Source organism: Eleutherodactylus coqui, chromosome 2, assembly GCF_035609145.1.
Source record: "Eleutherodactylus coqui strain aEleCoq1 chromosome 2, aEleCoq1.hap1, whole genome shotgun sequence".
NCBI lineage: Eukaryota > Metazoa > Chordata > Amphibia > Anura > Eleutherodactylidae > Eleutherodactylus > Eleutherodactylus coqui.
The window spans coordinates 159695398-159707877 of NC_089838.1; the positions used below are offsets into that span (position 1 = coordinate 159695398).

Genomic DNA, 12480 nt, shown 5'->3' on the forward strand with positions numbered 1-12480 from the left:
AATGGGTGTGTACACGGGTAAATAGCAAAACAAGGAATTTATTGTCAGAAAAGATTACCCTTGCAGAAGTTATAAATAATGCAAGATAAGAAATGTATGTCACCTATGGAAAAGCTCATATACATTCTATTACAGGCAACAAATCGTATAGTATCTTTCATTTTATGCATGTACAATATAAGCAGAAACTGAAGTACACCCATGACAAATATTTCGTTAGAATAAAGACTTAATTATGTCGGACAAAAATATGATTTGATGCAAAAATAGTTAAGACATGAAGGACCAAATCTTTTCCAGATATGATAGGCACAGGATAATTGCAATAGAAATATGTATACTAGTTAATAATACACAAATAATAAAAAGAAGGAATGTTCAATCGTGTGAGCCCCTAGGGTGTAGCAGGGACCAGGGGCAGGAGATCTGATGGGAAGGCCTGCAGGGTCTCGGATGTTGTCTGTATAAAGCTCTGGGGTCAGCAGGCACTGGCCGTAATTGGTCCCTAAAACAGGGTTGCAGCAGCTTCCCCACAGGGGATCCTCAGTGGGTGGTCCACACTTTCATCATTCACAGATCCAAACGTTATTGCTAACTTCTTGGAAAGGGAGAAGAAAGCAGAGCGTGTGCAGAGCGGGGCTTGACCGGATACTGCTGATTTTCAATTTAAAGGTAATGGATTTGATTGCACTTTTTGGGTATACCAGTGGGAACCACTGAGGCATCACAGCCAGTGACTGGCGAATGATGCTGACCAGTGTGGAAGAGCCTAGGACAGCACTTTCTCTCACACAAAGAATATTTCCGACTCTCTCTCTCTCTTTCATGGTGTGAACTCGAATTATAATCCTTACGTCCAAGTTGCACTTCTCCACTTCCTTCCCCTTGACCGTCTCCAGCTAATCCACTTTTAGAAACACGGAACATGAGAACAAAGCAACATGCATACATTGTCATTATATGGCTATTGGGGCAAGGCACATTACTCTAATAAAAACAAACATTTGAATTATTAATGACCACTATCACAGCTCTATGAAGGTGGGCCATAGGGGTACCCCGCTAAATAATGGTCAAACTATGTAACATGCAATAAGCTATGGAGTAGTTTATTTTAGACCAACTTTCTAAACCATATAAGAAATAACACAATTAGATCATATTTACAGCGTCTAAGTTACAATTAAATGTATAGCTAAAAATTCCAAACACATTATTACAAATGTGAAATGATAGATGGACAGCCCTGTTACAGATTTTTCATTGGGGTCATGAGTGTCAAAGTAGCCTTTGTAAAGGTTCACTATGAAAGGGCTCTGAGATACAACGCAGAAAATACGAATGACACTTATCATCCGCATATCTTACTTGATTGAGATGGCTCCACGTGAGCATTTGTTCCTCTGGGATTTGATTTCAGTGCATGATTTGAAGCAATGGGTTTATAGGATTGTCCTGTTGCTCTGTATATTGCCTGTACCCACAGTACTCGGTCTTGTTCGTCGTCACTGGCAAAGATCACTGTGTCCCCTTCTTTAACTGCATTGAAAAACCACCGACCTCCCTGGAGACCTGCCAATGTGGACCAATAAAAGAAATGACTGCTGCTGCTATTTCAACAATAGCATTCGAAAGGCAAAGTCACCGAAATACATAGTTTTCCTATTACATATTAATCCTCATTTTACCTCTGTCCTTTTATTGAAATATTGCACTTTGAAGAAATAATTACCCCTTTGCAGATGGATAATATATCAGAAAAAAATGTACATAAACATAAAAAAAGGGAAAACTATCGAAGACTAAACCGTTTATTAGAGAGAAACATCCCTGTTGACTGTTAAACCACAGATTCACAATCCTCTTTATTCCCTGCCCCGATCTCTATGAGGAAATCATGTTAAAGTGAATCTCCGGGCCTAGAGAAACAAGGATGGCTGACCCGCTTCTCCCACTACCTGATGCTGCTCTGACTGGCTAGTGCTGCTCACATGTACAACATTGGTTAATCCAATCAGGTGTAGTGTCTTAGACTAATGCTGCATACTAGTTCAGAGTTTCTCCCTACCGGCTCAGACAAGGGGGTTCCTAGTGTGGGATTACCTACTGCAATATCCTTATACCGTAATAGGGCATATGAACAAGAGTTGTTTGCATAACTCAAAGGGGTTTCCAGACAGTGTCAGGATTCAATGAGAACTGCTCCTGAAATTAAGAGCGTCGATGCACCCCAGGACTGGACAGTCGGTGCTGCCTAGAAGACCCTTTTAACTACTGACCTATACCATTTGGTATACTGCTATTAACCCTTCTACTACACTAATCCCTTCTATAAATTAGTCCACCAAGGATGATGATTAGAGATGAGCGAGCATACTCGATAAGGCAAACTATTCGAGCGAGTAGTGCCTTATTCAAGTACCTGCCCGCTCGTCTGTAAAGATTCGGGTGCCGGCAGGGGGCGGGGAGCGGCAGGGAGGAATGGAGGGTAGATCTCTCTCTCCCTCTCTCCCCCCTGCTCATCGCCGCAACTCACCTCTCACCCGCGCCGGCAGCCGAATCTTTAGAGAGGAGCGGGCAGGTACTCGAATAAGGCACTACTCGCTCGAGTAGTTTGCCTTATCAAGTATGCTCGCTCATCTCTAATGGTGATCTATGACTACCGTACCATTAACCCTTTACATGCATTAGAACAGCAAGGGTCTACACCAACACTAGGCCACCTCAGTTATCACTAATAACTTCTAAGTCATCTCACACCATCAGCAAAATTATAAATAGACCCTGATGCCAAAGTATCTACCCATTTGGGATTCTCTTACGGGCTCAATCTAAAAAAAAATAAATAAAAAGCTTTGTTTTCTCGTTGAAGCAAACAGATCTATCTCTGGTGTTTCCCAATGATGAGCTATCATGTTGAATAGTGACTATTCACCCTGTCTCAGTTTGTGTCAGCTGAGAAAATCTGCCTATTTTCTTGGCGGCTTATGTGAACTATTACAGAAACAGAAAAATGGTACTTGTGGGTTATCTGTCACCACTTTTTATTAATTTCACAAATGTTTCACCAATATATATGTGTAAAAAAACACACTTTTTAAAAACTGTTTTTATTTCTCCAAAACATATAAATATTAATTATTCAGGTAGCAAAAATATGGCAATAGCTTGCAAAATAGCAACGAGAATAGAACTTTTAAAAAGTGGTGACAGATAACCCACAAGTACTAAAAATATATTTTTTCTACTCGAACTAAAATTTTCTCCATTGCTGACATAAGGAATTTTGATCTTGTGCCCCCTTGGTGATTCACATAACAGACAGCTGTCTGATTAACTGAAAGGATTTTGACATGCTGACCATGAAGTCTCTGAGAAGCTGTCAATGAGGGATTTCCTTACTGCTGCCAATTCGATTAAGTTTGATGAACTTTTCTGATATTCCACTTCCCACTGTCCCTGAACTACCTGTTCCTCTATATGGCCTCCCCACCCCCATGGGCTGTTATCTGTAGTAATTATTACAGGAGGAGGGTATCACCCAAGGAACTCCTAGGACTAGATTTGTTATGTTCACCCACCATGATAGACCACGTAATGTAGAAGAAAATCCATCTATCATTTTCCACCATGACAGACCATCACTTTTCATGTCAAACATATCTTCTGGTCCAGATGGCAAAAGTTCTTGGCCCATAGTTTTAAAATGTTCCACTGAAATACATATTGTGGGGACCCTAATGTGGGAAATACATAATGTAGGGGCCCTAGGATCGACAAGGCTCTTCTTAAAGTCATAACTGGATTATGAATCACTACTCAGACTTGAATTTTTAAGATTTTTTATTCTGGAAGAAAACAGATTTGGCTTTGGGAAACCAATCTCCTGCATTTTTCTTCTGTCTTTCCTATTATCAGGAAGTCGTACAGATAAAGCACAAACAGAATGATTTTCCTCTCTTGTGTGCTGCCATTTCTGATACCACCTTTGGAAATATTCGGGGAGCCATGAAAAGCCCAAACAGAAGCACCTGGAACTACAGGTGTAACAACTGTCCTCAAATATGAGGAAAAAGGAGCTTTACTGTGGTTTTTAGTCTCCATTTTTAATTTCTTTTTATTTTCAAATATTGATTTAGATTTCTGAATTTGTTCTAAAGGAGTAATCCTTTTTTTTTTTGGTATTTTTTTATACAAGAAACAGGGAAGAATAAAATCCTGTACTTATCTCTTTTTAGTTTACAAAGGTCAGTACTTGCTCGTGAATTAATTCCAGAATTTTGTTTTTCCAATGCCAGACTTCCTATCAAATATTTTGTGACATTGTAGCTTGCTGGAACAGGAGATAAAAATTCCAGCTTCAGTCCTTTTGATAGTGTGTCTTTTATCCATGAACCTGTTGACATTTTTTTTTCCTAGGGAGGAAAGAATTTTGTCAGCCAGGAAAGAATACTGCCAGTCTTCCGCCAACCTGCTCTCTGGCTTCATTGCCGACTATAGGGCTACTGTCAAATGTAAGACATTTTCCTCTACTTCTCGAGCTCTCTATCTTCCTTCTTTTTCCCTGACTGAAAATTCTTGTGCATTTCCTAGAGGGGTAAAAAGGTTTTTTTTAAAGCGAGGAAAACCAGAATTTGGAAAGTCTTTTTTTATCAGAAGCTTTATGCAATATGTAATCCATAACAGGCCCAGAAAAATTAAACGCTACTGTGAATTCACCCTTAACCCTTTCCAATCCACTGTCTGACGTCTTACTACATTCTGATTGAAACTTGTACAGTTCCAATGTTAGAAGACGTCCGACGGGGTATTCTTACCGTCTATTGCCAGCGACTCTCAGAGTCTCTCTGGCGCGCACAGACACACACACACACACTGGCTTTAGCCAGCAGATGGCACCGTTGTATACCAGCAAAAAGAAAAGGCCTTTTAGGAAACCCTGAATCCAAATTGGATTGGAAAGGGTTAATATTGAAATGGAAAGAATGATTGTATCACATACTGTAATATAAAGGATAATAAATGTCACCAGGAGTAATCAAGTACAGCCGATATCAGAAATAGTCCATTACCTGACTGAGACTCAGTGTAATCCACTGTGTATCCCTCCAGCTGCATTAGTTCCTGCGGTTCTGCTTTCTTTTCTCTGTAGCTACACATAGCAAATGTATATTGGCTTACCTGTTTAAGAGATATGGTAACATAAAATCATCACTAACTTTGATAGGGGTATAACATGAAAATACTAGCTAACCTGCGTGGTTCATTGGCTGCTGGTAGCTACCAGTTACTGGTACTTTCCGTTTACCATTCATAAGCAGTGATGTGACTGCAGCAATCAATTGGGGCCCCATGCTGATATCACATGCAGCAATAATTGGCTGTTGTAATCACAGCCAGGTAAAGTTTCACGAATGTCATGTCTCTGTATTTGGATAGTAAACAGAAAGGACCAGAGACAGGTGGGAACTGATAGTACGGAAACAGTACAGTAAGTATATTATAACCTTGTCTACTTCCATGTGTTTTCCAGATCAAAATTTAGCTAAATATGACAGAACACTGTTTCCAGATAGTATAATATGCTGTAACTAAAGGCCCTTTTACACACAACGATCATTGCTCAAAATGTGCTCAAAAGCCATCTTTTGAGTGATAATAATAATAAACTTTATTTGTATAGCGCCAACATATTCAGTAGCGCTTAATCATTGTGGGATAATCATTGTGTGTAACTGTGCGCCTATTAAGCACTTACCGTGCATTTTTCATCCATCGCTGACTTCAGGTCGGCATGAAATCCTCATCTCTCAGGATAAGGTAAGACAGACCGCACGCTGCGCTCTCTGCAAGCAGCGCTTATAGCAGCTGATGACATTCTTGAACAGCTGTTAACAGCCGCTGTCCCACTGGAGAACAATAGTGATGTATTTAGAGAACAGACCACCCGCTGTTCTCTAAATACATGCAATGAAGTATTAAAGCGCTGATTTAGCCCATTAGTACCTATGTAAAATGATCGCTCAAAAATGTCAGTTTCTGACTAATTTTGAGCGATCATCTGTGTGTGTAAATGCACCTTAAAAGGTTCAGACTTCACAAGGTTCTAAAGGGTAGAAAACAGAGATTTTGCATGCTATAAATTTCCAAGTAAGGAAAAAGGTTTCTGTTAAGGTAAAAGGATATTCGTGTATAATGCTAACAAAAGCTCAAACTTCACAGCCATGAATAAATGAGTATGAAAGAAGTGTAACAGGATAGAGTACAAAAGATCTAAAATATAAAAAGGTATTTTCTTTTATTGTTCCATAAGAGATTTTATATTTTTTTGTGTTATGAGAACTTCCAATTTAAGGCAATGAAACATTTTATTTAAATAATAGGTAAAACATCAATATATTACAAACCTGAACCAGAACAAAGTAACGCTTCTTCCATCGTTTCCAGACCTTCTGCCCCACAGCATATAAGTAGCTGCAAAAAAACAAAAAAGGCAGTTAAAATATAAAGCTTCAAATACACAAATAATGTGAATGTAGTGCATTGTTAGGTAGGAAAATTGATAACAGTTACCGGCGGTACTACAATTATGCACAAAACTCTTTCACCAACCTACACCAAATTTTAATATTGATACGTTCATGAACAGTGGTTCTGCTTTTATCTCTATCCCTGATCTGACTGTTAACCCTTTCCAATCCATTGTCTGACGCCTGAAGACATTCTGATTGAAGGCTGTACAGCTCCGATGTCGGCCGATGTTCGGCAGGGTATTCTTACTGTATATTACTGCTCGCTCTGTTGTCGGGGGCCTCTCCAGCATGTCCCATACTGCAAAACTGGCTCTAGCCAGCAAATGGCGCCATTGTATAATGGCAGAAAGAGAAAACCACCCTAGGAAACCCTGAATTCAAAAATGGATTGCAAAGGGTTAAAATAGAGGAAAAACTGCTACTAGGAAGAAATTTCCTGCCATTAAATGTGCATGGTTTACAAAACAACACCGTGGCGAATTTTACCAGAAAGCGAGAGAAGTACAGCTCAATAGTGGCCACTGAGTGGTCAAACCATTTATCATATACTTGGGTGTGAAAATAGGGAGAACATCTAGCTCAATTTACACCTTAAACTATGCTCCACTCTTTGAAAAAAATGACAGCAGAACTTAGATAAAGGGTTCACCTGCCATTGTTCCCGATGAGTCGCTGCCACTTAATCAAGATGAGGAGCTTCTCTAAATTGTTATATCCCATACAAACTATCCCGATGTTACTCAAACACAGCGCTATAAACTGATTAAATTCAGCATGCACAAAATTCATTTGGGCAAATAAAAAGCCACAATCTCACTACAAAAATTGATGTTGAATAGATTGGAAGGCGGGATAAATTTCTCCAATATCAGGAGCTACAATGTAGCCTGCTTAATGCGCCATGTAGTTGATTGGTTAAAGGGAGCAGACAATTTTACTTGCCGTACAGTTGAATCTAACCTTTCGCACCCATCGGATTTAGTTGCTATTTTACATACATGCTTCTCTTGTTTTCCGCCACAGATCAAAGGTTCGATACTATTACGGGATACAATAATGGCCTGGAAGGAGTTACGTAAAATCCCAGGCCTTCCCTATTTGATACCAAAGTACACGCCATTGATAGGCCACCGGGAGTTCCCTAGGGGAATTGATGACAGGATTTTTTGGAATTGGAAGGAAAGGGGTCTGCATATCGCCCAACACCTGGTGAATAAAAGCGAGAATAAATGGCTTAAGCCTCACGAATTAATACTCAAATTTTACCAGATTCACATTTTCTGCAGACAAGGCAGGCTTTGGCATTCTGCAGGAGTAGGCTAGTAAACTCTCAAAAAGAAGCAAGACCTTCGCTGTCTCGCATACAGAAAAAAATGGGGGGGGGGGGGTATTTTTGAAAATAGTAGCTCTTAAAAAATAACACAAGATCAGGGCATAAGGCAACAAATTTTACAAGGGTGGTCAATGGTTAAGAAATGTATAGTGAGGGAGACTTGGAGGGAATCATTTTTCAAGATAATGCAATCTACGGTTTTAACCTACCGGCCACAAGTGCCTTCCCAGAACGTATCACGCATTGCCCAAAGTGTAAGACCCCAACAACAGATCTTGCACATGGGCTATGGTTTTGTGATCACTCACAAGAGTTTTTGGACTGTATTTTACAGTATATCAAAACGCACTGGAAGGTGGAACTGCAGAGGAACATCCAGACTCTGATATTCCATTATACTCCCACAGAGGCTCCGGTTCCCCAAAATACAAACATATCACCATTTATACAAATAGTGCTATATATAGCAAAAAGGGCACTATTATCACACTGGATAAAAGATACAACCCAGGCAATGGGGGAAATTATTACACATCTCAAAGGTTTCATGTTTTTTTTTTTTATTGCATAGTGGCGGAAAGACAAAGAGAAGGAGGAGCGAAAAAATTCTTCAGGAAATGGAAAGCTTTTTTGATCTCCCACTTCACAGATTCAGATATAGCAAATATTGGGCCTCCTTTTCAATACACATCGTGGTATCTCAGGGAGGACTTGGAGGGGTCCCTGGGCAGGTTAAGACTCCCTACAAGGCGCAATAGAGAAAGTAGTGGCACTGAGTAAAGAGACAGGTTCTCCTGAATTGATCTCCTTTTCCTTTCCCCTCTACCTCTCCTTTTTATTTTTCTTTCTTTTTTTCCCCTTTCCCTCTCTTACTTACATCTTCCAACTTTTCTATGAAAAATAAAGGTTTATCCCTGGTTTAGAAGTTACAAGCATAAAGAAATTGTTCTGCTGTTTTCAGAATTTTCATATGAATATCGGTCCTGCGAGACTGAACTCACATATGTTAACAAAATATTGGCCCTGCGAGGCTTTCACGGAACTTGTAGTATCTCACTTAAATTTTGTTATGCTGACAGAAATAATGTGAAGAAAAATTAATAAAAAGAGGAAATAAAATAATGGCCACTGACTCCACATTATGCCGTGCAGTCAAAATAAATGCATCAGAGCCTAAAGTGTCATGGTGTGGTTTGGAAGGGGAAGTTATAACAGCATGTTTTGCCATTTAAGGAACACGTCGTCATAAATTACCTCCATTTAAAGCAATACTGCTTCATTATCATACCATAGATATCCAAAGGTATGTAAATCACCATTGTGATTGAATATGCATGTAGGTGTATAGAAATTAAAAAGTTATACACCAAGCTGCAATTCAGGAAACTTCAATCAGAATCTTGTTTTTAGTTCCATTGTATATTTTGCGGATTCTTTTTATCTTAAGGATTATTCTATCCTATAAAGTGAAGGCTTATCCCTAGGCTATGTCATCACTCCGTAATATTACAGGACCAACTGAATGAACCAGGACCAGAATGAAAGGGTTGCAGCACTTCTTTAGCATGGTGCCCCCTTCACCAGTTTTCCTGCAGTGTTGTTCGCAGCCATCCGCTGTGCGGAGGCTTGCAGCACGGCCACATTCATACATGGCGGGGTATTACCCTCCAGGTACAGAAGCCATATATATATTGGTACCTGAAAATCAGAAGGTTCAACACCAGTTCCTTCTCTTAGGCCCAATATCCACGAGTGGATCTCATTTGCGGAAGATCCACAAATCAAGCCGACCATAGGGATACATGGGCGTCTGCAAGTGAAATAAAGCATGCGGATTTGATTTGCGAACCTTTTGGTCCGGGAAAAAATAAAATCGCAGTATGCTCCATTTTACTACGGATCCTGCACGGACAGGTTCCATTGAAGTCTGCGGGAAAGCAGGAGTAAAAAAAAAACAAAAAACAACAACCTCCACTGCGCATGTGCGACGGACGGCGCTTCTGTACACATCCAGAGTGAAAAAAAAGAGAAGACCCGGACAGATAAGTAGAAGTCCCGTAGTGTCCTCAGCCATGGGCAGGGGAAGATTCTATTGCGGGCTCCCACATGCGGAATCTGATCTAAGGCCTTAATGATATTCGGTCTAGAAGCCACAATGTTTATACATAAAATATCACAAAATAGGTATAAATGGGGTGCTATCAGAACAAAGTTACAGTAGGAGCTGTAAAATATATCCTCCATTTTTATTACCTTGTATTAACCCCTTAGTGACCACCTCCTTGCCTTTTTACGTCCTAGCTTACGGAGCTTTAATCCCCAGGGGTGCAAAAACATGTTCCCAGTGGGGATTAAAATCCTGCAAGCTGTGGACGTGACAGCTCCATGCTACCGATTACCGCAGGTAGCTGACATCCTGGAGCTGTCATCTCGGGCCTTGGAACCCCCTCCCCCTTACCGAATGCCGGCGATCATATGAAAGTCAATTAAAAGTAAAAAAAAAAAAAGTTCAAGATTCAGCTGCCCTGAGGCCTCCGGTGATGTTCTACGACAGGAACTTTATCCGTGGACCTTTCTCCAACTTCGGCGCATGCGCTAATCGGCAAAATCGGGGACCCAGGTGCAGAAGCCCGGGAAAGTTAAAGTCTCCTTGTTCCTGGCTACTACAGGTAGCCAAGAGCCTAGAGCAGAGACCGAGGGGCGCGGTGAGCGGTCCACAGTCATGTGATCAATGTTATCCAATGGATAATGGCGATTATGTAAAAGTTAAAACACAGTTGAAGTTTAATACTCCTTTCTGTTTGGGCCCTGTGTGCATATGAACATAATATTAGGGCCACAATGGGTATGTTTCTGAACACGGGTCAAATGGGGGTATCCATTTTGGGGTGAAAGTCTTCATTCATGTGTGTGTTGTACAAAAAAACCTGATTTTAAAATGACACAAACTGTGCGGTCAAAATACGCAGTACCCCCTAGATGAATTCATTAATGAGTCTAGTTTTCAAAATGGGGTCATTTGTGGGGGTTCTCTGTTGTTTTGGCCGCTCAAGGGCTCTACAAGTGTGCAATGGGGCCTAAAACACCTAGCAAAAGGTCAGTTCTAAAAGCCACCGACTGCTCCTTTCGGTCAAAAGGTCAGTTCTAAAAGCCACCGACTGCTCCTTTCGGTTTGGGCACCGTTGTGCATAGACACACAAAATTAGGGTCACAATGGGTATGTTTCTGAACACAGGACAAACATGGATATCCATTTTGGGTGCAAATCCTCATTTTCATGTGCACTATAAAAAAAGTCCTGTCTTTTAAATGACGTATTTGCAAAAATATGAATATTAATTTTTTTCCTCTAAATTGCATTAACTCCTGAAAAAAAAGTGGACTCAAAATACTCCTGACACCCCTCAGTGAATAAATTCAAATGTGTATTTTTTTTATTTATTTTTTTTAATGGGGCCATTTGTGGGGGTATCTATCATTCTGACAGCTATGAGCCTTTGCAATCTTTGCTTGGTGTAAAAAAACAAAATGTTCCTCAAAATGTTAATAATAATCAATGTTAAATTTGTACATCTTCTAAATGGTTAGAAAAAAACTGAAGTTGTTCCAATGTGCGCCCAGAATATAGGAAAGAGATGGAAATATATATCTCATCAAAAATTTGTACAGCATGTTTGCACATGTTTGAGATATTACAGTTGGAAATTTAAAAAAAAAATTTTTTTTTAATTTTCCAAATTTTGGCACTTTTAATAAATATACACAAATTCTAAATCGGTCTATTTTTACCACCTAAATGAAGTAAATATGTGTTGAAAAACAATATCATTATCACTGGGATATGCAAAACCTTTATACAGTTATTCTGTTAATGTGACACATGGCAGATTTCCAAAATTCGGCCTGGTCATGAAGGCGCAAACAGGCTTGGTCACTAAAGGGTTAAAGACAAATTTCCAACAAATACTTGTTTTCAAACGACACTCAGATGGAAGCCCTTATTGTTTTAGATCATTAAGCAAAATGTAATAGGATAAAAAGGGATTAAAAGTAAAATATTTTTTAATATCTTATCTGAAACAAAATTATCCAGCATCTGTATATCAGTAATTTTAACCCCTTAGTGAGTGCCCCATAACGTTTTCCATGCTGTTGCAGGACATGTATGGAGGGAGATAGCACCAATTGGCCAATCGCGGCTATTGCCGCTGTCAATTCTGAAAGGCCCCAGGGCTGCCTTAGCAGACTGCCTATCAAGCCATCCTGTGGGCTGGCTTAATAGACTGCCTGTCAAAAAGCAGTATGACGTAATGCTATAGCATTACGTTATACTGCAGGAGCGATCAAAGCATCGCTGGTTGTAGTCCTCTAAGAGGACTATAAGAAAGTTTAAATATAAGAGTAAAAAAGTTTTACTATAAAAAAAAAAGTAATAAAAGTTCAACAAAAAAAAACCCTTTTGCCATATTTGCAATAAAAAAGATCAAAATAATAAAGCAAAAATACATGTTTAGTATCGCTGAGTCCATAAAAGTCCAATCTATCAAAGTAATGCATTATTTGCACAGCACGGTGAACGTGGTCCAAAAAATAAAAATAAGGAACGCCAGAAAT

General features: G+C 39.6%; 1 protein-coding gene across 6 annotated transcripts in view; it reads right to left on the bottom strand.

Moving 5' to 3' along the window:
- Positions 1–12480, bottom strand: part of CADPS2 (calcium dependent secretion activator 2) — a 458085-nt gene that overhangs the window by 272785 nt on the left and 172820 nt on the right. For all 6 annotated transcript variants that reach the window (XM_066591847.1, XM_066591846.1, XM_066591844.1 and 3 more), the window contains exons 9-11: positions 6408–6474; positions 5073–5181; positions 1369–1572 (exon numbers count right to left, since the gene is read on the bottom strand). In XM_066591847.1, coding sequence (XP_066447944.1) covers positions 1369–1572; positions 5073–5181; positions 6408–6474 — 380 coding nt within the window. The remainder of the gene's footprint in view (positions 1–1368; positions 1573–5072; positions 5182–6407; positions 6475–12480) is intronic.